The sequence below is a fragment of the Aotus nancymaae genome, unplaced genomic scaffold (assembly GCF_030222135.1).
Source record: "Aotus nancymaae isolate 86718 unplaced genomic scaffold, 86718_ANA_hifiasm-v0.15.2.pri h1tg000021l, whole genome shotgun sequence".
In the NCBI taxonomy this organism is placed as follows: domain Eukaryota; kingdom Metazoa; phylum Chordata; class Mammalia; order Primates; family Aotidae; genus Aotus; species Aotus nancymaae.
This window is the reverse complement of record NW_026988433.1, coordinates 28,468,116-28,494,846: the sequence shown is the minus strand read 5'-3', so window position 1 is coordinate 28,494,846 and position 26,731 is coordinate 28,468,116. Positions and strand designations below refer to the sequence as shown.

Sequence of the window (26,731 nt, the reverse complement as noted above, 5' to 3'; positions counted from 1 at the left end):
TTCTGTTGGAGTGTCTTTAAGATCTATATCTTTCTGATTGCATTTTTAGAACCCCCTGCCTCTATTCTGATGAGAGCCCTGGCTACCTTGGCTCTCTCTCTGGGATGACAGCACCGGTTGAAAAGTGGAGAATTGAGTCATCGGCTTTCTGGCATGGTTTATTCTGTCCCAGAATACCGAAGTCCTGTCTGAAACTATTTAGTCACCATCCTTGCAGTATGGGAAGTGATTCACATGTAAGCCATAGAAAGCACTTAGCAACCTCTCTGAGATAAAAATTCTTGAGGAGGCCTTGAAAAGCCAGCAGTGTTAATGGACGATAGACTGCCATGTCGTCTATCATGTTCTCAGGTAAAATCTAGGAGAATATTAGGCTCTTGTGACATGCAATTGTCTCAACTTCAAAGCTGGATTAACTAACTCACTAAATGCAAAATGTTTATTGAGGGCCTATTTTAGGCCTGGCCTTACTCAAAGTAGGAGATACAAAAAGCAACTTGATGCTGTCTTTGACCAGAAGGGGCCACGAGTGAGGGCTCAGGTACTTATCAAGGGGCTTGGTTTCATGCCCCCGTTTCCTTGAAGAGAAATGAGAGAGAGAGATGCTTGAAGAAGAGCAGAAGCTCTGCTTGCCCTTTAAGCTTGGTGAGGGTTTGGTCTGTTTCCTGTCCTCCGTTCCTGGGCTCCTAGTACCACGTGGATGCTCAGTGCATATTTGCTCTTTCTTTTAGCCTTCTTATGGGAGGCATTTGTGTAGAGTGAATAAAACCAGACTTGGGTCCACTTGACCTGGGTTGAGGTCTTTGCCCCACCACCTAGCTGTCACCCCTGGACAAGTCACTTAATGTTGCCGAGCCTCCATTTTTGTGGCATCAATAGAGTGGAGATGCCAATGATTGGTCTCATGATTTGGGCGCATCACTTAACCTCCCTGACCTTGGATTTCTCATTTTTAAAATAAGGGACAGTGAAGATGAGTGTGGAGCACATGTCGGAACAGACAGACAGCGAAACAGGCATTTGTTATTATCATCTCCATGTCAGAAATGGGCTATTATCTTACTGTTTCGTCTCAAATGAAATTTCAAGAGAATGATACATTGCAACGTGAGTAACTTTCATTTGTCAATGTGTGGCTGTGCCACCCCCCAACCCCGTTGCATTTCTCAGCAGCCCGGCAGGGGAGGGCACATCCACACATTGCCTGCTGTAATTCCGTTGCCCGCTCTAATTCTGTAGCCTCACTATCCTACACCCAACCAGCTTGTATCTCAGAGATGCAAGGTAATTGGAATAAATGTTGAAACCAAAATGTAATTGGAGATAAAAGCTAAATGTCTAAGGTCCAGGAGTATCCAGATGATCAGAAGTGATGTACGGGATCCTCTGCTGCTTCTCAATCATCTGGGTTAATTACCATACTCTGCACCAGCTTTGGTCATCAAGGAACACACAGAACCATTGTTTATAATTGAAGACCACAGGCAATGATCACATAAGATCATCCCTAAGTTTCCTGTCCTTTTTATTCGAATGGACGTTTGAAGAAAAAGGCCTGAACTTTCAATAAAACCACTGTCTTTTGGCTTTCAAGGCCCTTTAACTGTTTCATTAGGGGATTGAAGCCAGAAATCATTTGTGACTTTCTGCCTACATTGGGGGAATGGGGATAGAATATCTTTTGTGGTTTTTGTTCACAAGAAGGAAGATTTCAGACTTGAGCTGGAGTATAAAAGGAAGTTGAAACTAAAGATCAGGTTCTGGATTTGACTAAAGTTTCTAATATTGTTCAGTCACAATAAAGCCAAAAGCTTTCACTGTATGCTCTGGCTGATATAATAAAGTGTGGGCATTTAAGAAAAGGGTTAATTAGGCCAAAGATTAGATGTTAGGCTGCCTGTTTCTAAACACCATGGGATATAATTTATTTCTGTTGGAGCTTTAAGCCCTCATGCATTGTAGACATGTCAATTACAGATAAATGAAAGGAAAAAATAAAAGAATATTCAGTATGTCAGACACAATCAAAGAATGGTAGAAAAATATGTAACTTAGCTTTCAACTTCTATACCAGCTAGGATTGTGTCCCATGCAAAGCTTCCTGGAAGTCTGGGGAGCCCAATTTTTTCTCTCTACTTGTTATAATTCACTTCTAGGATGTAGCTGGGCCAGGAGGATTTTGTCAAGAAATGAGTGCTCTGTCTTCTGAGGCTCCATACTTCAGTTGGAAGGAAGGGGAATTTTCATATTTCTTGTTTTCCTTTTTTGTAGAGATTGGGTCTCACTTGGTTGTCCTGGCTGGTCTTGAACTCCTGGCCTCAAGCAATCCTCTCTCCTTGGCTTCCCAAAGTGCTGGCATTAAAAGCGTGAGCCACTGCACCCAGCCTGGGTTTTCGTATTTCTTATAGTTGTCTTAGAATTTTCAGTTCCAGTACGCTCATCGTGAAAAGCAAGTGAATCCTTGAATATTGATGTTTATTGAGATTAGGAGGAAGTGAAAGACAAAAATCTGAGTGCCTTTTCCACCTTCCCTGGGTTTTTCTGGCCTTCCTGTTCTGTCCTGATTTCTCTCTCTGAACCCCTCATCTTGGACATACAGGAGCTACTTCTCCTATCAGTCTTTTCTGAATAGAACATCTGATAAAACAGATGCTTCCTGCATCCTCACCCCTGTGGACTTTGGACTCTGCTCCCAAGGATGCTGACCTTCGTTAGCTTCTGCTGGAGGAACAACCTCAAGCTTGGCCAGGTGGCAGATATGTGGAAGTCTTCAGGACATACTAACATTTGTTGATATTTGTGCTATGTTTATGTATTTATCTATGTGTATATGACTGAAGCACAACTGTGTCAACTGTTTAACAAAGTTTCATGGGAGAAAGCTTGATAATTGAGAAAATTTTATCCCTCTTTGTTTATTTGAACCACAACTTCTTGTAGTTTGTCAAACTTTGAGAAAGCTGGTTATGATTTGATATAGTGGCCACACATTGGAGAGTGACTGGAAACCACTGATGTAAAAGAACACTGCCTGGGATTTCTGGCCTCAGCGAGGGCTGAGGCAGTTATTTGGTGGGTGGGGGGTGGGGGTCTTTTGATACTGCTGTAGATCCACTACCTTGGTCTACCCTGACAGAGATTTCCACAGCTGTTCAGGGCATCCAGGCCAGTGACCTTGGCTGTGTGAGGAGTGGCTTGGGCACAGGTGATCTCAAAGGGCCCATCACCCTGGAGCTGTCTGTCTGCATCTGAGTGAACCCTCTCTTTGGGTACAGCCTCAGAAAATTCAGGGCATTTTGATGCTGTGGCCCTTTGCCATTTGGATTTGAGGAGATTTGTCTTGGCTTGGAAAACAAAGCATTCAACTTGCAGCAGATTAAAAGAAAAAGGAAGGGAAGTTGAGAACAAACACTCCATCCAGGAGTTTGGGCTTTGAGGTGGGATAGGGATGGGGATGGGCAGGGAGGTGGAAAGGAAGTCAGGGATGTACTACATCGTTATCAACATCATCATTATATCCTTATTTCATCCAATCTAAGAGGACTATGGTTGTAAGATGCATCCTTATTTCAGAGAAATGGAAACATGGAAATGAGCACCTGAGTGCTGTGGCAGCCAGCGCACTCAGTGATTTCAGCTCATGTCCTCCTCTTATCAACTTTATAAGGCAGGCTCATTATTTCCATCTTATGGTGAGAAAACTGAGATGCAGGAGGTGAAGAAGCTTGCAGAAGATCACTCCGCTGGCTAGTGGAGGGGCCAGGATTTGAAGCAGGAATTCTAACGCCCTTAGAGCCTACCCTTGGCTACTGTGCTCTGCTCCCTGGCAATGAAATCAGTGTTGGGGTGCACGTGTCTGTGTGCGTGTGTGTGCTTGAACACGCTGTCAACATTTTGACCAGATGTGTCAAACAGATATGTTACCTCTGTCCCGTTATCTTTACCGAGTTACTTAAACCCCAGGTCCCTGTTTTCATGTTATTATCCTTACTAAGGGATGCAACTGGAGTTTAAATTCTTTCTATGCATTTCTTTTCATTTCTTTTTTTTTGAGACAGAATCTCACTCTGTCACCAGGCTGGAGTGAAATGGTACAATCTCAGTTCACTGCAACCTCCGCCTCCCAGGTTCAAGTAATTCTCCTGTCTCAGCCTCCCAAGTAGCTGGGATTACAGATGTCTGCCACCACGCCCAGCTAAATTTATATTTTTAGTAGAGAAAGAGTTTCACCATGTTGGCTAGGATGTTCTCAATCTCCTGACTTCATGATCCACCCACCTGGGCCTCCCAAAGTGCTGGGATTATAGGCGTGAGCCACCGTCCCCGGCCCCTTCTGTGCATTTCACATCCCCTCTGCACACCCTCCTCACAGAGCCAATCACTTTTGGGAACACTCAGAGATAATAAACATTTCCCTGCTGTATCTTCCTGGAGGATCTGTCATTTATTAGCTGTGTGCTGTTGGCAAGAACCTCTCTGCACTTGTTCCCTCATCTGTACAATATAAATAATGCATCTTGGGATGGTAGTGAGAAAGGGAGGGTTAAATGAAATGACATTCACTAAAGCGCCTGCCTGGCATTCTGCGTCGTATAGAGCTTCTGCTTGTACCTGTTTCCCTTCTCCCCAGGTCACCCAGATCACAGGTGGCAGCAAGCTCCAAACCGAAACTGTTTCTAACACATCCGGCCACTTCCCGTAGAGACAGACATGCAAATAGCTTCATATCCTCTTGTAGCGGTAACCATTTGCAGACACCTTATTGTCTTACAGCAGCTTTTTAATTTGCCTGCACAAGTGGACCTGCCTGGCCAACTTGGAGGGAACTTTAGTATCTAAGCACGGCCCGTACATATGTGTGGCACACCAGGGCCATGCCTTCCTGCTTATCAAGGCCACAGAAATCTTGCACATGGTTTTCTTACTTTCTGGAGAAAGATGGGACTTTGTCTCTCCATTTTTTCATAACACTTTTTAATTTTTATTTTAAGGTGAACCCCTCCCCGCCGCCCCCACCTCAAAATTCTCAGTGTTTCCCTGAATTTCCCTGGGGAAAATCCACTACAGTGGCTTTGAATCTTTTTCCCCTCCTTGGGATGGTTCTGATCCCATTCCATATCTTTGGAGGGTCTACGGAACGGGGCTCAGCTTGGCATCTTGGATTCACAAGAAGGGAAGCAGGGAGGGAGGGAGATTAGGGGAGCGTGGGTATGTTTCATCAGCTGCAGCTGCAATGGCCATTTCCCCCTGAACACCTTTCAACAACCACACTTGAAGTACAGCCTCGCCTCCCCCAGGTCCACGTGTGTGCCCTCTGCCCCTGTCTGGGGCCTCCCCTATCCATTTTGGATCTCTTCTGATACCTGCTTTTATCTCCCTCACCCCTTTAACACTTCTTGATGGCAGCAACTTAGGTCATACTTAAGCATCCTATATTCCTAAAACATGCAGAAATTAAAGAAATCCCTCGTGCTCTCATTTTTCAAAGATCTCCCCCTTTCCTCGCCTTTTTTTTTTTTTTTTTTTTTTGAGATGGAGTCTCACTCTGTCGCCCAGGCTGGAGTACAGTGGCAAGATCTCAGCTCACTGCAACCTCTGCTTCCCAGGTTCAAGCAATTCTGCCTCAGCCTCCCAAGTGGCTGGGTTTACAGGCTCCCATCACCACACCCAGCTAATTTTTGTATTTTTAGTAGAGATTGGGTTTCACCATGTTGGCCAGGCCTTGGTCTCAAACTCCTGACCTCAAGTGATCCACCTTCCTAGGCCTCCCAAAGTGCTAGGATTACAGGTGTGAGCTACCACGCCACGTCAAAAGATCTCTTGAGTGAAAATATTCACATCAGTGGCTACAGATAGATAATTGGTTTTTGTTGGGGAAATTCCAACTCTTTGTTTAGAACTTGCCTGATTTTCAGTAATATTTCTAACACTTAGAGTTGATTTGGATCTCGCGTTATGTTGAGTCATCATTTTTAGTGGGACGAATACTATACAACATGAAAGAAACTGTAAAAGCTACTCTAACAATTGTTTCTTTTTCTTTTCTTTTTTTTAGACAGCGTTTCACTCTGTCACCCAGGCTCAAGTGCAGTGGTGCAATCAAGGCTCACTGCAACCTCCGCCTCCTGGGTTTAAGCAATTCTTGTGCCTCAGCCTCTCCAGTAGCTGGGACTACAGGTGTGTGCCACCATGCTTGGCTAATTTTTGTATTTTTAGTAGAGATGGGGTTTCACCACGTTGACCAGACTGGTCTTGAACTCCTGACCTTAGGTGATTCCCTCTTCCTTGGCCTCCCAAAGTGCTGGGATTACAGGTGTGAGCCACCATGCCCTGCCTGTTTTCATTTTTATGTGCTCTCTTTTATATGTGTATGTGTATTTACACAACCAAGGTCCCGATCTGCATATTTTGAATTCTGTTGCTTTAACTTAAACTCCATTTTCATGTCTTCACATTACTACTTTTAATGACAATAGCATTTTTTGATTGGTCCAAGATTATAGGAATAATTTTATAAATGATAGTTCATATCCTACAGCGGTTCCAATTTTTGGCCATTAAGAAGGGAAGTTCTATAGCAAACATCTTTGTGCACACATATTTTAGTTTCTGTTGAATTAATCCCTTGGTGTAATTTCCCAAGAGGGAAATTGCTGGATTTGAAGGTTGTAAGCATCTTCATGGCTCCAGTGATGTAGTGCACGTGGGGATATTTTTAAAATCAGTGTTCTCTCTGTTGGCATCTTGAACCAGAAAAATGTCAGAAGAAAATAACAGAAATGAACAATGAAAAAGCTAATCTCCATCTTTAACTCTTAAAAATATGGAAATGAAAATGGGGTTTGGGTCCCTGGGTGCTGCCTTGGAAGCCCCAGCTCTGCTACTTGCAGCGTGTCTTTCCTTGGGGGAGAGGCTGTCTTCCAGCTGTCTTTGCTTCTGGAGGAAGGATGCGCACAGTGCTTGTTCCACAGCCCCACTTCATCATCCTGCTCTAGCCTTGAACTCACCTGGAGCAGTGCCAAAGCGCTCAGGCCTCCAGCCTGCATCGTCAACTCCTTCTGTCTATTAACTGGGCAACAGCTCCTCTCTGATTCGTGAATTATGTGTCCACAGATTAATGTGTATATATTATGTTTATAACAGCAAGATTTTGGGTTGGAATAGAAGAGGGCTTTGAGATACTCTCAAATAATTAGAAAGACAAGGGAGTGTGGGCAATTAGAAATGGTAACTAATTATGGCTTATTGAGCACTTACCCTGGGCCAGGCCCTGCTCCAAACACGTGACATGGATGAAATTATTTAGCCCTCACAGTAACCCCATAGGTAGGCAAATAGTTCTTCCCATTTTACAGGTGAGATAGTTGAAGCCAAGAGACTGAGTATCTTGTCAAGGACACACAAGATGGGAACCCATGTGTATTAGTTTGCTAGGGCTGCCATGACAAATTCCCACACACGGGGGGCTTTACACCACAGAAATGTGTCTTCCACAGTTCCAGAGGGAGACCAGAGGTCCAAAATCAAGGTGTCAGCAGGGCTGTGTTTCCTCTGAGGCTCCAGAGCGGAATCCCTCCTTGCCTCTTCCTGGCTTCTGGTGGCTCCCAGCAATCTGAGGCATGTGGCCTGTAGCTGCGTCACTTGAGTCTCTGCCTCTGTCGTCCATGGCCCTCTTCCCTGTGTGTCCGTGTCCTCTCCTCTTCCCATAAGGACACCAGTCCGGCCTCACTTAATTTAATTCAATGTCTGCAAAGACTCTATTTCCAGAGGTCACCTTCTGAGGTTCCCAGTGGATATGAATTTGGGAGGGATACTGTACGATGGTCATAGCCAGGACCTGTCCCTGCCTTCTAGGACAAGAGTGGAGAAAAGCAAAAGAAAGCAGAACCCTGGGTAGGCTCAGAGTTTGCCCAGGTGCCCTTGAGACGGACAAAGAACGGGCAAAATTCGCTTGGGCTTTTAAGAGGTTGTGTGGCCAGGAGGGACTGGAGCCCTGGGCGAGATGCCTGCCCAAGTGAGGTGGGGTTGCCGGGCACAGTCAGACTGTGTGAGGACTGTGTGAGTGTGAAATTTTCCTGGGCAGAGCTAAACAGGTTTTTGGACTCAAGGGGAGGAGGTAGGTTTGGGGTTAATGCCCTGCTGTGCTTGAGTAGCTTAAATAAAGGTTACCTGGACTATTTCCCTTCTCAAGCAGCTACGTTACTCTGTCTCTGAAGCTGTGGGGAACCCCAGAGGCAGGCATCAGCGTGTCCAGTTTGTAAAGTCAGACTTGGAGTGCCAGACAGGGGAGAAAGCACTTCGGCATGTTTTCTGCCTCACTGCAAAGTAAATGTATAAGCATTCCAGGGAAACTGCTGGGAGATGGGAAACATTCTCCAGCAGGCGAGGAAGGATAAATGAAAAGTAAATGTATAAGGCTTATAATTACTCATTTGAAGTGTGTAAAATGTAATTAATATGATCTGTGTTGCAGTGCTGTCTCTTGTTTTATTTAAGTGAACATAAAATGTAATTTACAAGGGCTTCCCCAGGTTAACTGCCAATATCAATTCCTTGAACTGCATTTTTTCCACAGAGTCTTAAGTTTCTCAGCAATAAAGTTCTTCTACTACTGTACAGGTTTTCAGGGACAGAATTTATGCTAAGGTTTGGGGTAGGGGCTGGTTCTCCTTCACCCCAGACACTCTTACCCTCCACCCCTCAGGCCAGCCTGAAGGTGCCAATTTCTATTAATTATCTTCTCTGTTAATGTGAGGGTTTTTTTTTTAATGTCACTAGGATGACAGTTGTATACAGAAAAGCCTTCTAATAAAATTAAAATCATAAATCTTGGAAGCTACCTTTAACTTTAGAATCTTACTTTTCTCTTCATAAGCCTTTAGCAGTTACATTTAGGGTGGCCTTTAATTAATATTTGGCCCTTTAACACCATCTTATGATAACAATTTTATTTTATTTATCTATTTATTTTGAGACAGAGTCTTGCTCTGTTGCCAGGTGCCAGGCTGGAGTGCAGTAGCCTGATTTTGGCTCACTGCAACCTCTGCCGCCCGGGTTCAAGCAATTCTCCTGCCTCAGCCTCCTGAGTAGCTGGGACTACAGGCGCACGCTACCATTTGCAGCTAATTTTTGTGTTTTTAGTAGAGACGGGGTTTCACCATGTTGGCCAGGATGGCCTCCATCTCTTGACCTCGTGATCCTCCTGCCTCAGCCTCCCAAAGTGCTGAGATTACAGGCGTGAGTCACTGTGCCCAGCTTGATAACAATTTAAATTGCATTTAAAATGTCATCTATTTACAATTATCTTTTAATACTTCATTTGCCCAATGAATAAACAAACATTTATTTATTCATTTGTTTGTTTATTTATTTTGAGACAGGGTCTCACACGGTTGCCCAGGCTCGAGTGCAGTGGCATGATCATGGTTCACTGCAGCCTCAACCTCCCGGGTTCAAGCAGTCCTCCCCCTTCAGCCTCCCCAGTGGCTGAGACTGCAGGCGTGCACCATCACACCCAGGTGTTGGCTGTATTTTTTGTAGAGATGGGGTTTTATCCTGTTCTCCAGGCAGGTCTTGAACACCTGGGCTCAAGCAGTCCACCCGCCTTAGCCTTCCCAATTGCTGGGATTACACGTGTTCTCTCCATCCTGCCTGGCTCAAGTATTTATATAATATAAATCTGCTACCTCAGACTTAGAATTATGGTGGATCTTAAGATTTACTTATTTAATTAATTTACTTATTGTTTCAGACTCTTCAATTGGTTAGAGACTAAGTTTTTAAAATGTTCTAGTATTATATATAAACTTAGATTTCAGCTTAAAATTTCAAATCAAATATTGTTCAGTTAAATCTTTCGTACTGGTATTGCTATGTAGATCTATTCAAATAGGTCAGCGTCTTGAAAATATTAATATTATGGGTTTATTCTTAAACATCTCTATACTTATTTCAAAAAGTCTTATTGAAATATCATTTACATGTAAAATTCACCCACTTTAAGTGTGGAACTCAATGAATTTTAGCATATTTATAGAGTTATACAAGCATCCCCACAATCTAATTTTAGAACATTTCCATCATCCCGAAAAGAAACTATGTCTATTTACTGTCACTTGCCATCCCCTCCCCTGGCCTTGGGCAATTGCTGATCTACTTTCTGTGTCTATGTATTTGCCAGTTCTGGACATTTTCTGCATTTCTATATTTACTTTTCATTTGAAATCGTCCTAGGTTTTTAAGAAAACAATTTTGGCATCTCAAATGATATCAGGGTCACCTTCTCAAGCCACTTTTTGGGTTACAGCCTCAGTAGCCTGAAGCTGCTTTCTTCAGAGCTGAGCTCTGCTCTGCGTGGGTTCCTGCAGCCCATGACCCAGACTTGAGTCACAGACTGGCTGATTCAAATGTCTTGCCGCCGAAGACCAGACCCACCCAGGTGGCTTCATTATGTCTTGATTCCTTCCTTGCCTCTCCTCAGGCTCACAAACAACTTTGAGACTTAGTTAAGTGAGAGCTGACTGAAGTCCCTCCTGGTGATGTCTGACCTAAGGTCACTGTTCTGAAGTTCTGCACGTGACAGCCATGCTCCAGTGCCCACCTGCCATCCTCGAAGCACCAGCTGGGAGGCCACCAGCAGCCTCTGGGCTCTGCTTCAAGGTGTTGCTCCATGTCCCAGCAAAACAGCTTAAAAAGCAAAACCCCAGCCAGGAGTTGGACAGACACCTGAACACCTGTGTTCACAGCGGCATGAGTCGTGGTAGCTAAAAGGTGAAAGCAACCCTAATGTCCGTCAATGGATAAATGGATAGCGGTATATATGTATGATGGAATAGTATTCAGAATAATAATGTGTCAGAATAAGGAAATTCTCATACATCCGGTAACATGGATGGACTTAGAAGACATTATGCTAAGTGAAAAAAGCCAGACACAAAAGGACAAACATTATGTGGTCCCACTTGTATGAAGTACTTAGAATATTCTAATTCAGCTGGGCGTGGTGGCTCACGTCTGTAATCCCAGCACTTTAGGAGGCCGAGGTGGGTGGATTACTGGAGTCCAGGAATTCAGTGCCAGCCTGGGCAACATGGTGAAACCCATCTCTATAAAAAATTCAAAAATTAGCCAGGCATGGTGGCCTGTGCCTGTAATCCCAGCTACTTGAGGCTGAGATGGGAGGATTGCTTGAGACTGGGAGGCAGAGGTTGAAGTGAACCCAGATTGCACCACTGTACTCCAGCCTGGGTGATAAAATAACTTGTCTCCCAAAAAAATCAAATTCATAGAGACAGAAATTAGAATGGGAGTTACCATGGACAAGGGAGATGGCGAATTGTTATTTAATAAGTACAAATGATGTGTGCTTGGTGACAGTTGCACAAGAGTGTGAGTGAACTTAATGCCACTGACCTGGACACCTAAAAGTGATCAAAATGGTAAATGTTATGTTATGTGCATTTTATCACAATGAACAAAAAAGCAAAGCTGCAGTATTACGTCTTGCCTTGAAGAGCTTGAATATTCAAGGGTTCCAGTTTGACTACACAGTCAAATGAATGCTTTCTCGGTTTGGCCTCAAATCCTTTTCTGGGATGATTTTTTAAAATATATATATTTTATTGCACTGTAGGTTCTGGGGTACACGTGCAGAACATGCAGGATTGTTGCATAGGTACACACATGGCAATGTGGTTTGCTGCCTGCATCCCCGTCACCTATATCTGGCATTTCTCCCCATGTTATTCCTCCCCAACTCCCTACCCCCCACTGTCCCTCCCCTAGTCCTCCCCAACAGACCCCAGTGTGTGATGCTCCCCTCCCTGTGTCCATGTGTTCTTATTGTTCAACACCCGCTTGTGAGTGAGAACATGTGGTGTTTGAGTTTCTGTTCTTGTGTCACTTTGCTGAGAAATGATGGTTTCAGGTTCATCCATGTCCCTATGAAGGACACGAACTCATCGTTTTTTATGGCTGCATAGTATTCCATGGTGTATAGGTGCCACATTTTCCTTGTCCAGTCTATCATCGATGGGCATTTGGGTTGGTTCTGGGATGATTTAAAGTACAAATAAAGAAATGAAGATGCCTCAACCTAGCCGGCCTGTCCCTTGGCTATTAGGTACCACATGACCCTTGAAAGTACCTATGCCCAGGCCCCTGGCCTCGCTGGGCCCACCTGGCCCCAGTTTCTCCCTCTCCTCTCGATGGCCTGCGTGTGCAGGCTCTATGTGTTCACCTGTTCCTCATGTCTGACTGATCCAGCGTCCCCAGACCCTTCTAAGATACAAATCCCTTGCGGCGCTCATCAAGCTTGAAGCTTCCCCGGCCCCCCTGCAGTAGAATCTGATTCAGAGGTCTGGGAATGTATGTTTTTAAATAAGTACTTCAGATGACTCTTATCAGGAAAGTTTACAAGACCTTGACCTGGGGTGACTGTATTTCAGAAATGGTTTAGTTTCCAGTCTTTTGGGAAAGGCGCATCCATTCACTCAATTATTCATTCAGGCCCTGAATTTAGGCCCCTTTTAGGAACCGAGGATATTGTGGTAGACAATAGGGTCCAAGTCCCTTTGCTGATGAAGCTTAGGGTCTCACAGTGGCAACGGACAACAACCAATAAAGCATTTAAGATAAAAAAACAGGAGGGAATCAATGCCTTGAAGAATATGACAGGTGGCATGGTGACTTATGCCTGTATACCTAGCACTTTGGGAGGCTGAGGTGGGCGGATCACTCGAGGCCAGGAGTTCGAGACCAGCCTGGCCGATATGGTGAAACCCTGTCTCTACTAAAAATGTCAATAATTAGCTGGGCATGGTGGCACACACCTGTAATCCCAGCTACTTGAGAGGCTGAGGCACGAGAATCACTTGAACATGGGAGGTGGAGGTTGCAGTGAGCCAAGATTGCACCATTTTACTTCAGCCTGGGTGGCAGAATGAGACCCTGTCTAAAAAAAAAAACAAAAAAAAGAGGGACAGGAGAGGGAAGGAAAAGTGAGAAGTGAGGCCGTGGGAGACAGTGTGTCCGGGGAAGCTCTCTCTGGGGAGCCAATGACACGGTCAGAGGGCAGAGTGAAAAAGTGAGCAGTCGCTGGTGTTGAAGAGAGGCTCCAGGCTGACAGAGCAGTGAGTGCAAAGGCCCTGAGGCTCATGCTTGGTTTTTTGGTGAAGCAGCAAGATGACCAGAATGGCAGAGGAGGGGCAGAGGCAGGCGGGGCTGTATCATGGGGGGTCCTCAGGGCCATGGAAAGACTTTGGATTTTGTTCAAAGATGGTGGCAGGTCTTTGGAGCAGGAAGGCTGTTATGATCTGATTTATGTTTTTAGAAGATTATTCTGGCTGCTGGTAGAGAATAGAGTAGGGAGGCCAGGGTGGCAGCAGGGAGACCAGTTAAGAGGTTTTTGTCATGGCCCAAGGGGAAGGTGATGATGGCTTGTACCAAGGTGGTAAGGGCAGAGACATGCTGATGAGTGGGGCATAGCAGAGAAAAAAGAGAATTCAAGAATAATTCCTGGCTGTTTGGTCTTCACAGCTAGGGGCATGGTGGTGGCATCCACTGTGATGGTGAACATGGTGGGAAGGAAATTTTAGCTGTGGAAGCCATGAGTTCCCTTTATCAATGTTTAATGTATTCCATTCATAAATACCCTCAAAGTGAACTTAAAGGAAGAGTCAAGTCAAGGCCAGAGGTCCCACAGGTATGCTTTCCAGCCCTGCTGTGGGACCTCTGACCTTGACTTTAGTTTTTCAAGATATCTGAGTCAGGCGTTTTCAAACTGTGTGCCATGACCCATTGGTGTGTTGTAAAATGAATTTAATGCGTCGTGACTAGTACTTTAAAAAAGGACAATAGAAAATGTTAATTCATCACACGTAGTAAGGATAGTACTTTTCAAATAAAACTAGTCTTGGTTTTTTGTGTGTGTTTATATGTAAATCGGGTGCAAAAGGAGAAAGGGATGAGGCCAGGAATCAGGAGATCTTCGTTTTAGCTGCAACTCTGCCTGTAGCCAGCAGTGTGTCCTCGGACAGATCACCTTCTACTCTGCACGTCCATTTCTTTACCTATAAAATGGGGTTAGGGATGAGGTGGTTTCAACTGGATCACAGTTCCCTTATCTTTTCCCTGGCACCTCCTCCCGCTCCCCTCCCCGCCTCCCCCTCCCCTCCCCACCTCCCCTCTCCTCCCCCTCTCCTCCACTGCCTTCCCCTTCTCTCCTTTACGTCCCTCTTCTCCCTTCCCCTCTCTCATGCTCTCAGTGGGTGGACAGCATACCCCACTGGCCAGGGAGATTATGTTTGAGCTTAGTGTCTTAATCTGTTTAGACTGCTATAACAAAATGCCATAAACTGGGAGGCTCATACACAACAGAAATTTATTCCTCACAGCTCTGGAGGCTGGGAAGTCCAAGAACAAGGCGCTGGCAGATTTGGTGCCTGGCAGGGCCCTGCTTTCTTGTTCACAGACAGTCTCTTCTTGCTCTGTCTTCACATGGTGGAGGGGTAAGTGGTCTTTTCTGGGCTTCTTTTATAAGGGCACTAATCTCATTTATGAGGGCTCTATCCCCATGACCAAATCACCTCCTAAAGGCCTCACCCTCTAAAATGATCATCTCCGGGGTTAGTATTTTCGCATGAACTTTAGGCAGGACACAGACATCCAGAGTATAGCACTTTGTGTTCTGCCTCTATCTTGCTCAGTCAGACCCAGTTTTGAAGATACTTTCCCCAACCACATAGATTCATTCTCTTTCCTTGTGTGGAAATCACTGGACCAGGTGGTCTCTAAGGGGCCCTCTTTGTCTTAGATGTGCCTGATGGTGCACTAGCCTGTCAGGTTGACAACTGATTTGCACTTGGGCAGGGACCTTGTACTTTCGGAAGTAGGCATGCTCTCTGGGCATGTTTCTGCTGATGGGCCAGAATCCTCTAAAAGAGGGAATGGGTTGGCTGCTGGGGCCGTGAGTTTGGGGGACTCCATTTGGTGGCCCAGTTCTTCTCCTGGCAGGTACATATTTTAATGTACAGAGCATATTCTTTAAAGCTGAGTATTACAGCCCCCGCTGGAAGACTTCCATGTCAGTGAATCTCACAGCTCTTAGATGAAGCTATGTCTTTTTCCAGGTTATACCAAGCACATTCGTGTAATTCTTAGATTTACACTTTTGACCTTCACCTGCCAAGTTTAATTCTCTTTAGTTCTACAGTCACCTTCTACAGGCTGGGTGTTGGGAGGGGCTCTTGCTTTGAGTATCTGGAGTAGTAGGAGAGGCTGACATGGGAGTGGCCATGATATAGGTTCAGATTATTCTCAGATCAAATAAACCCCAATCCCTCAGTATTCTTCAGTGAATTTTCTTATAGGGTCTCCACTAAGGAGAAAGAGATTTGGGAATGGTTTTAATGGCTCTGAATTGTCCCTGTGGGAGAGACTGGGTGAGGGAAGGAATGGGAGTTGGAAGAGTTAAGGTTGATAACGGCATGAATGACAGGTTAGGCTGAACCCTATTTTCACCTCACTGTTTCGGGGATCCTGAAAAGTCACTTGTGAATACAAGTGTGCTGAATGTTTTGTAAAGCTCCTGAAGGCCTGATTGGTGGGAGAACACTGGGTCAACATTTGAGACTGCCTATTTTCTTGGTCTCTATCAGTCCCAAGCATCTATAAGCTGTGACATGTCCCATTTCCCAGGAGTGGGGGAAAGCAGGCAGGTTTTTGGGTTTGAATCCCACCTTGCCATTCACTAGCTGTGTCACCGGGTCAATTCTTAACTTCTTTGAGCCTCAGCTTCCTTGTCTGTGAAATGGATATGATACCACCTACCTCCTGGCTGGCGGCAAGGAATAGAGAGAGACAGTAATAAAGGCTCATGTTTACTGGGGACTTGTAGAGCTTATTTAAGGCACATCACAGCACCACAAGAGCATATCATATTAATTTGTCTTTTTGTTTTAACTACTTTGGCTAAGAAGGTAATTAAAGCACTTTGAGGAGGCATTGGCACTTTGAGAGAATGTGTTAGAAGAGAACATGCTGACGCCTTTTCATTGCTCTTTTGCTATTAGTAAGTGATTTGGTCTGATATCCTTTAGTAGAATATCTTTGGTTAATTCCTCAGATCACTTGATCTGTGCTTTTTATTCATTTGATACAAACATACCAAGTACCTGCTATGCACAGAGCATTTAGGCAGTGGACAGGTAGAGACTGGAAAACCTGGGAGGTGAAGGGCTTGGCCAGGCCCAGGTGTGATCACCAGCCCTGCTGTGGGACCTCTGGCCATTCTGTCCCTGCACTGGGCCCAGTATTTTTCTCTGCAAATGAGCAGGAGTGACCAGATGAGGGCTAAGAAACCGTTAGACTCCAGATATGAGTTTGGATTCAAAGAGCTCCAGGATCCTTGAAATAAAATGAAATCTCACAGAGATAGAGGTTCCTGGGTATTTTTAAATCTTGAATGGATTAGCTTCAGATGCAGTTTTCAGGAGGACTTACTGGCTTCTGTTTACCTCTCATATTTACGAGAACTATTTAGGATTGAACCAAGTCTAAGCCTAACTGTGATGTAGAAGAAGCCTTTGGGCTTCAGACCTCTCCCCCACCCTCTACCTCCCACCCCCACTTTTATTTTGGTCTTTCTTCTCTTTCCTCCAGTTCTGGAATTCCTTCCAGAAATCAGCTCAAACAATGCACTTGAGCTCTAGTGTTAGAAGAAAGTTTCTTCCTTTGCATTTAAAAGGAGAGTAGGGCCTGAGTGGTGGCTCACGCCTGTAATCCCAGCACTTTGGGAGACCAAGGTGGGAGGATTGCTTGAATGCAGGAGTTCGAGACCAGCCTGAGCAACATGACAAAACTGTTTCTACAAAAAAAATTGCAAAAATTATCTGGGTGTGATGGCATATGCCTGTAGTCCCAGCCACTGGGGAAGCTGAGGCGGGAGGATCACTTGAGCCTGGGAGGCGGAGGTTAAGATTGGGCCACTGGACTCCAACCTGGGTGACAGAGCGAGACCCTGTCTCAATAAATGGATGAATGAATGAATGAATGAATGAATGTATGAATAAATAATTAGGAGAGTATTGGCAGTGCTGGACTCAAAATAATGTAAGTCATTCCTAAGGAGAGCCTCAAAGCGCCTCTATGAGAGGCCAGATTCTTCCCACTCTGAGATCCCCTAACTCTGATTCCCTCCTGGGAGAACGTCAGGTTGCAGCTGGGTTACTGAGACAAGGAGTTTGTCCTAAAAGCTACCCTTGTGGCCCAGGCCCCGCGGAGCTACGGACTGCCAGCTCTGCTTCTATATAACGCTTTTTTTTTGGAGGGGATGTCCCTATTTTTGTATTTATTACAAAATGATAAAAACCTCACCACCAGGGGCTTTTAAACCCTGCTGGATTGTGAACCGGGTGGAGACTGTTCTCACAGCCAGGTACTGCTTTTCTGTTCCCTGCCTCTCCTGGCCTCAGATTCTTTCCTCCCACACCATTACTGTTTCACTTCTCCCCACCCACTGCTCCTTCCACCCAGACTCCCCAAACCTGAGCAATTCTAGGGTGGGCTTGTTTAACCCATGGTTCTACAGGGAGATGCCCCACCGCCCTGTGCTTGGAAGTTAGGACTTTCGAGTTGGAGAGGACTTAGCGATCACCTGGTTGACCCACTTCACCTGACCAAGGAGAAAACGGGGGCACAGGGAGACCTAGTTCAAAGTGAGATCTTAGTTTGGTGGCAGAGGTAGGGGTGGGATCCAGCTCTGTGACTTCCGAGTTTTTCAGTGCCACGGACCAGGCTAGTTGACATTTTCATTTCATTCCCACCAGCACCCTACGATACAGGCATTGTTCACCGAATTGTATAGTTGAGTTTCAGAGATCAGGAAGTTGACCCAAGGCCCCGAGGCTAGTTAATGGGTGAAACCAGGACTTGAATCCAATTCTGGTTGAACCTTCTTCTTCCAAAGGGTGTTGCTGGGATTTACTTGGTTTGGCCTGTAAGACCATCTTGGTTTGCTTGGAACTTACTTGGTTTTAGCACTGAAAGTCCTGAATCCCGGGGGTCTCAGACCGGGCAAACTAGACTGCTTGGTCACTCTAGTCTCATCACAGTGACCTCAGAAGAGGAAGAGGGAGAGCTGGGAGACTTAGTGTCCCTTGAGGGCTGACTTTGGGTCTCCCAGGTACGAGACAGGATCGCCTGTCCTTGCAGGAGCGGCTGCCTCTGAGGAAGCTGGGTATTGCTCACCCTCTAACTTGATGAGGTTGAATCAGGTACTGTCCTGTCTTAATGGATGAACCACACTGGTAGGGCTCCCACATGAATTTGTGCATTCGGGGAAAAAAAACATTTCTGCGACTGCATTGCTGCTCTGCACTCTGAGTGTGGAGCAGATGAATCATGCCCAGCCTGTGAACAAGTCAGGAGATTTGGAAAGTGTCCGAAGTCAGCCGAGTATTAGAGTTGTTTTGCCAGCGGAAGGAGCAGAGACCCCCTCCGGACTTGGGTGATTTAGTATAGCAGTGCTTCATTTTGAAACGTTGAGGAAAGTGACAGCCCAAAAATGGTAGGAGTTGTAAGTGTAAAAGTATCCTTGACTGCCTTTTGAGATAGCACTGTGGAGAGCAGCAGTTCTGGGTTGTAAATTTGCTGTTTGCCCTTGCTGCTTGCTGACTGTGTGATCTTAGACAATTTACTTAACCTCTTTGGGCTTCAGCCTTCTCAAGTGCAAACTGGGACTATGTGACATCATTATTATATCTGACTTGTAAGGTTTCTCTGAGGAGTCAATGAAACAATTTGAGAAAAAGGCTGAGCGTTGTGTCAGGCATCAGATACATGGTACATTCTCACTACGTGGTACTTTATTTTGTAAGATAGGACTTCCGGCCATGGCTCTGCTGTTAGCTACACTGGGCACTTCAGGCAAACATGTAAGATCTCTGAGTTTCTTCTGTAAATTGAGGGGACTGGTCTAGACTCCAATCCCTTGGAATTCTAAATGTGTTTGGTTTTAGGACATGCATGAGAGGCAAGTTCCTACTCAGGGTCCCGCAGTATTTCATTTCTATGTCTTCAGACCTGAATTAACAATCCAGCAGCTCCCCTCCATTCCAGCAGCACTGAGAGGGTCACTGGGAGTCACTCTGAGAACGAGGTGGGCTTGATTCCCTTGTCCTGAGCCAGCTCTCCATGGGCCGCTCTCAGTTAGCAGAGTGGGAATGGAGCGTCCACTTGAAAACAACATGCTCTTCATTATAATGAAACAAACATGAGCGGCTTGAGTTTAATTTTAGCTTTATTTATGTATCGTGGAAGATATAGAACTGTTCTTGGGTCTAAGAAATCAGACTGTAAATTGAGCTAATTAGATTCTTTAAAAAAATCTTCAATCCCATTGATTTGAGTTTAGAGAGGAGAAAACAAGTGTTGTGGCTAAATAAAACTCCTAGTGGGTGGGGTGGACAGCAGAAGCCTGCCGCTAAATGTCCTCAGGGCCTCGGGGATTTTTTTGTGGGGCTTTTGATCATTAGACCGTTAATTTTTCAAAGGAAAAAGAAATAACTGTAGCCTAATGCTACTGGCAGTTTTCTCCATATATAGCAAGCACCAAACCTCTCTGATGCTCTTAAAGGAAATGTTAACTCCTCTATCATCCATAAACCTTTCGAGAATCTACTATGTGCCAAGCACCACAGCAGCAACGTGAATAGGATAGAGAGAGGCCATATCCCCCAAGCTCAGTGCCTGGCAGGTTGCCCCGCACATTATAGGTGCTTGATGAAAACTTGTTGCGTGAATGAGTGTAATAACTGTTAATTAATAGTTTATCATCACAGCATTTTGATGGATCCTATAGTGCTTTGGACTTGTCCTAGACTGGACTGCATGTTGGACTTGTCCTAGAAGTGGCCAGCCAACCAGGTATCAGGCCAGGCGGAGACTCTGGAGATGTTTGACTTACCTGGCAGTGGAGAAGTGACCCAGTGTGGCAGCTGAGAGCCTGGACCGTCTGAGCCATAATCCTGTCTCCACCTTTTTCTAGTCATGAGACCTGGGCAAGTTACCTAACCCTGCTGTGCCTCAGTATTCTCATCAGTAAAGAGAATGGGAGTAGTTCCCGCGCCATGGGACTGTTGTGGGGGTTAAATGTGCGAGCTGCTTGGCAAAGCATTGGTGCCCTCTCAACATTAGCTGCCACCGTCTGCGCCTTGGCTACTCAAGCTTCCCTAATGCCAGTTGTAAGTTATGTGTGGGTGAATATACTCACGTGCATAATTGCTGGTCCTTCCTTTGCGTCCCAGGCAGCAGAGTAGGTCCTCATTGCTACCACTTCCCGATGACTAGCCCAGAAGTTTGTGACCCCTGGAAACCAAAAGCCACTATGGCCTAAACCTGAGAGGGTACAGTGGGGCTCCACTTCTAGGGAGGGTCCGAACCTTCACACAACAGCAGCAGTATGAGACGTTCCACAACTCTCATGGCAGATGTTGCGGTGTCTTCTGCGGTAGATGGGGCCAGGTTGCGCAGAAATTATTTATTCTGTAATTGGATGCTCAAGAATCAGAAGGCATAAAGAGTATGATTTGTACCTCTCTTCTCCATGGTAGGGAAGTCTTATTAAAATGCAGATTGCGGGGCCTTAACTTCCATCTCCCCCTCCTTCTGATTCAGCAACTCTGGGATGAAGCCCAAGAATGTGCCCAGAAATCTGCCTTTTTAACAGGCACTATCCTGGGGAAAGTGAGCAGAGCGCACATTGAAAACCTGCAGTTTTGGGAACATGACATGGAGGACTTGGGAGACTTTATCTTTTCTTGGCTTTTCTTGACTCTCCTCATCCTTCCGCAGGTCACTGGGCCCCTTCTGAGTCATCTGGCTCCTTCTGTCCTCCTGGGGAGAGATAAAGTGCTGGCCCAAGCCTCCCACCCTGGTGGGCTGGGTGGGCTGTGACTCAGTGGCCTGTATCCTCGTGGCTAACTGGCGTAGCTAAGTTGGGAGGTGACCCTTGGCTCACAGGTCGGGCAGCTCCGGTCAGTCTCGTGGCTCAGCTTAGCTCCTTTCCACTGACAGGACCTTGACCTTGGCCAAGTGCCTGCAGTAAAGGGAGGCTCGGAGGGGTTATCTATAAAATGCAGGTACTTCCTTCACCATGGGAAGCATCACACCGCACTGGCTGCCTGGTGCACAGTGAGCGCTCCAGAAACCGTGGGGGTTGTTATCATTCCCGTAAAAGGCACACAAGGCCCCTTTGGCCTTTGTGGTCTGGGGAGCCAAGGCCGGTTCCCATGGCACCCAGTGAAGTCACGGGCAGGGCTGATGGCTGTGGGCAAAGAACCCAAAGTTCAGGCCCCACACGGTCAAAGCATTTTAAAGGCCTTGTATTAGAAAAATAAACCAATTAAATAATACTGCCCCCCATAAAAGCAGACTTTTAATGGATTCCATGGTAGGATTTTCACCTTGGCGGTCCCAGAGCCATGGGCCTCGATGAGCCCGTCTGCCGCCATAGGGAGAATTTAATCTCGCCCGGCGTGGGCATAATTTTACAAGTTTTATGGCTGTTTTTACTTCTTCGAAGTGTTGCTATGTCATTGTGCACGGAGGGTAACTTGCGTGCATTTAACAGTTTACCTCCTTTTTGGTGGAAATGAAAAATGAAGTCATAAATTAAAGAGAAACACAACACAGAATTTTTTTCTCTCTTCTTGGGGCACCTGGAGGAACAAAGAACCAGTGTTTCTCTGTACAGCCTGATCAGATTCGAACGGCTTTAATGTATTGACATTTGCCTGCGATTGCCTCCTCCCCCGGGAAGACTGCGGGCACGTAGCTGTGCTTGGAGCTTGTGCTACTGACCCCGAGAAGACCTGGGGCAGTTCTCCAGGGTAGGGGGCAGTTCTCCAGGGCGGGGGTTGGCAAACTCCAGCCCGACAGCCACGTCTGGCCCACTGCCCATTTTTGTTCATTGGTAGAAAAAACTCAAAAGAAGAATAATGTTTTCTGATACATGAAAATTAGATGACATTTTCCCAGATTTCCCTGTTTGCAAGTGAAGTTTTTTGGTGCCCAGCCGCTCCCATTCACTTCTATATCGTTTGGGGCGGCTTTCACACCACAGTGACCCTGCGGAGGAGTTATGACAGAGACTGCGGGGGCAAAGTGCAAATACTGTTTGGCCTCTTACAGAAAAATGTGCTGACCCCTGCCCTAGGAAGTCAAGGCAAAGGAAAAAGAAAACATGGCCTCTAGTTTCCAGGCATTGATTGACTTTCAGAGTTTCCATGTGGCTCAAAGTGACAAGCCAATGGAGACTCACCTGAGCAGTAGTTGATCCTCCAGACACCTTCTAGATGTCATCAGCTGCCTGTGGATGACTCTCCTCCCTTTCCTGACCTCAGATTGACTTCTGAGCAGAGGTCCTGGGTTTACCCCCTGCAGCCAGCCCTCCTAGTCATTCGAGCTGCACCCTGCTTGAGGTCTGCTCACTCTTCACCAGGCCCCTTGATAGCCACAAATAGAGAAGTTCCCCCCTTCCTCCCAGGGGGATCTAAAATTGCTTCTGAAATTTGTCATCAACACTTTTAAACTCTGGCTTTTGGCCAGGCACAATTTTAAGCATTCTGCACATAGTAGTAACTTATTTAATCCTCACACCCAACCCAGGAAGTTAGATGCCCCTCTCATTCCCATTTCACAGACAAAAAAGCAGAGGCACAGAGAGGTTAGGTAGTCTCCTTAAGGTCACACAGCTGGTAGTGGTAGAGCCAGGATTCAAACCCAGGCTGTCTGCTCCAGGGAATGTCCCACTGTCCATTTTCTGCCTCTATGGAGCAGGTGAATTCTTTAGGCTGATGAAAGGATCTGTTTTCCTTGTTCCCTGCATGCTTCTGTTGCACCTTGAACCATAAGAAAACTGCCTTGTATTTGAGAAGAAAGCCCTTGTTCATTTGTTCTTCCCCCATCTCTCTTTTTTCCCTCTCTCCTTCCTTCCTTCCCTCTTCCCCCATTTCCTCCCTCCCTTTCTCTTTCCTTCTGCCTCCCATAAATGATGATCAAGCCTATGGCTATGCATTACACGATGCATCAGGGGCTGCACAGAGTGAGGGTGTTTTGTTAACAAGAAAAATAAAAAAGAAAGAATTCATTGCCATTTAAAGAGTTCTTGGTAACCTCAATGCTGGTAGGTTTTGAGGAGTTCACTTAATTCCCCCTCTTTTGTTAATTGTAAGTACCATCTCTGTCTGGAACTGTAAACTCTTATCCTTTCTGCTTCATGCTGATGTTTTCACTAAAAATAATTTAATTGAGGAGAGGCTTTGGGGAGGCTAGGCCTCTGACCTATCCAGCGGGAGGATCCTCCTGGGGAAGGACCTGCTCATCCTCAGAAGCCCGGCTTCCAGGGACCAGGAATGAGACGGCATTGAGAGTTGCTAGAGACATCCACGGAATTTTAAAATGTGTCACCAAGCCTGGTGCTGGGTAGAATTTGCTGTCTTGAAGCAGCCTTTCCCCTATCTTTCATAAGTGGTTTCATTTCAGTGAGTTTTTTGATGCCTGTCCTGTTTTCTTAAAACACTTGCTGGGGAGAATTTGTAGCATGATTTACATCCTTCTGGGTGTGGAGATGCCTGAATATTGGGAAGACAGACGGCAGCTGTGCCGTTGGAGAAGGGACAGCCTGGAAATCTTCCTTTGCTAGAAGCTGGTTTTCTCTTTCTTTCCTGCCTGTTTCTTCTTCCCTCCTCTGTGCCTTTTTCTTTGTCAGACAACAAATCTTTGTTGCTCATTTCTGATGAGCCTTCACTTTCTTTCCTCAGTCATGCGGAGGAATCCCTTTGGCGTGGACATCTGCTGCCGGAAGGGGTCCCGAAGCCCCCTGCAGGAACTCTACAACCCAATCCAGGTAAGCCTCCAGCACTGTCAGCACGTGAACTTTTTTTTTTTTTGGTGGGGGTGGATACTAAAAACTCTAAAACTGTGGTCTGTGGGGTATTTCAAACTTCCTTTCACTGCCTGGCATTTTACCTTCAGTGGCTGCCTTTTTTGTAACCCCTTTTTCTACATAGCATCTCTGAAAAATTCTAGCAAGGGATGTTTAGAATTAGAGAAATGCCTAGGCGGAGTGCTAAGCGTTCAGACCAGCCCAGGGTTTGAACTCTTAAGATTAACATAGTCTCAAGTCCCAGCAATGGGACTCGGAAATTCAAGGGCCAGCGAGGCTCTGCAGTCTTCCCTGGTATCCACAAAGGAAGGCTTGCATGTGGGTACACTTGATACCCAGCTCCCACATCTCACATATTTTTTATTTTTGTGACGGAGTCTTGCTCTATCACCCAAGCTGGAGTGCAGGGGCGTGATCTCGACTCACTGCAACCTCCACCTCCCTGGTTCAAGCAATTCTCTTGCCTCAGCCTCCTGAGCAGCTGAGATTACAGACGCCCACCATCACACCCAGCTAAATTTTATATTTTTAGTAGAGATGGGGTTTCACCATATTGGCCAGACTGGTCTCGAACTCTTGACCTTGTGATCCACCCATCTCGGCCTCCCAAAGTGTTGAGATTACAGGTATGAGCTACCACACCCAGCTATCTCACATATTAAAGCCCAGTGATTTCCCCACCTCACTGTGCCAGTTTGACAAACTCCCTTGTGAGCAGGGACTTTTTGCTAAGTGACTGCCTCAGTAAATCTGACTTGTTAGTTTAATGAGGCAGCAAACGTGGCCTCTGTGCCATCAATTATAAAAAGAGCTCCTCTTTGAGAAAAAAAAAAAAAAAGCTCCAACCGAGGAAAAGTGTCTTCTGTGGAGAGCTAGTGCAAAGTTAGGAGGCCTGGTTGCCATGGCGACAGCCTCCGTGGTGTGTGTGGGTCCTGATGTGAAGACTCTGGGGCTGATCCTTTTGTAGAAACATTAATTAGCGCTTGATGCCCAGAACCAGTGAGTGAACAGTAGCAGCAGCATCAATGGACCTTCGACAGCTGTTGAGAAAGAGGGAAAAATGTACTGCTTTGGCCGCAGTCTCTGACTATATTTAATCCTTGTGTGGACCGAGGTACCTGGTGGAGGAAGATAATACATGGGCCTCGAAGGTGTCGGAATTTTACAACTCTCGTAAAGGGATGCCTGTGAGAACTATCTGATGCCCCCTGCCCCCCTTCCCAATCTCTCACCCACACTCCCTTCTGGAAAAATGGACTCCTGGGTTTATGCATCATGGGTGGCCTAATTAGGTTAACTCATGCCCAGTCTTGAGGTGTGACTTGGCCAGATGAGCCCATTAATTGCCAAGTTAGTATTGCCTGAGGCTTCCTGTACTGAGTTCTGTGGTGACTCGGTGGGAAATCTGGTAGTTGGGATCCCTTGGTGCCCAAACAATCTGCTTATTATAGGCAGGTCTCCCAGCCTGTCCACATACCCTAGGGAAGAGGCAGAATGGGGCTTCAACAAAGGATAGGACTTCTGATAACCCATGTTGAAAACAACACAGGTGCCTCAGATACAAACCATTCCCATCGTTTTGTTGATATCCTCTGTTCTCAGATCATTTTCTCCTTCAAAACAAAACTGCTGAAACACTGCTGCAGATTTTATGAGCAACATATGGTGTCATGGGAAAAGCTATTTCTGAAGTCACCGCCCCTGTGGATGGGAGGTCCATGGACTGCATCTGTCCTGGTCACTGTTGGCTCCCCAGGACCTAACACAGGGCCTTCGAATACTTGTGATTCAAAAAATGAAAGTCCAGGTTCGAGTCCCGGCTTCATCTCTAACTAGTTGTGCGGCCCTGAATATATGATGAGTTCTCTTTAGGGGTCAGTTTTCCTACCTAAAAGTCTCCCTGGAATGTTGGGAGAGTGAAATAATTCTGATGTGTCCGGGGCTCTGTCGGTATGATTCGGCATTTTTGTGGTCAGGAGGGAGGCTTCCATATCAGAAGCCTCGACTTAGGAGTCAGACCTGAGTTCAAAGCCTGGTTTCATCATTTCTTAGCTATGTGACTGTCAGGTGTTTATTTAACCTCTCTGAGATTTCTTTCCTGGATTTATAATGTGGGGTGAACAATACCTGCCTTAGAGTGTTGCATTTGGTGATGTGTCTTGGTTGGAGCTTCCCATGGAGTTTGCACCTTTGTGGGTTTATTCACTCATTTTCCTCATTCATTTCTTCATGTGCTCTTTGTTACCTGTGCCTAGGAAAATATAGCTTAGTAGCTTAGCAGCTTAGCCCTAGGCTCAGGGCGCAAAAGGGTGGAGAGGGTGTATGATTAGTCTTTTGTGGCTGGTAACTCTGAGCCCAGGGCTGAGGGGAATGAGTTGATTGGTGAGGCAGACCCTACTTGGTCCAATTGTAAACCAATCAGAGAAGAGATGCCTGTCCTGGGTAGAGCCCCCCTTCTTCCTTCCAGTAGTGTTCTGAGCACTGTCTAGATGATGGGCCTATGGGGCAGTAGCCTGGGACTTGGAGGGCAGCTAGGGCTGGAGAGCAGCTCCGGAGGCATTTGGGAGGAGGGCGTAGGTGGGTGAGTCACCATCCTCCCTCAAGGATGTCTTGGGCAACTTGTCTGGCCCCATTAGCCAGCAAGGGAAATGTCCCTGCGGGAAAATCACCTCGTTTCCTCGGGATGTTTTTTCTTAGGCTGGTTTCCTTTACAAGCTGCAATTATGTTCCATCCCACGCAAGTTCAGTAAGTGGCACTTTTCAGAGAAACTGTCTTGGTGATCATCT

The 26,731-nt window shown here is 46.0% G+C and overlaps 1 protein-coding gene across 2 annotated transcripts in view; it reads left to right on the top strand.

The window, feature by feature from the left end:
- CHST11 (carbohydrate sulfotransferase 11) overlaps nucleotides 1-26,731 on the top strand; it is a 301,772-nt gene that overhangs the window by 120,895 nt on the left and 154,146 nt on the right. For both annotated transcript variants that reach the window (XM_012469202.2, XM_012469201.2), the window contains exon 2: nucleotides 23,820-23,905. In XM_012469202.2, the coding sequence (XP_012324625.1) occupies nucleotides 23,820-23,905 (86 nt within the window). The remainder of the gene's footprint in view (nucleotides 1-23,819; nucleotides 23,906-26,731) is intronic.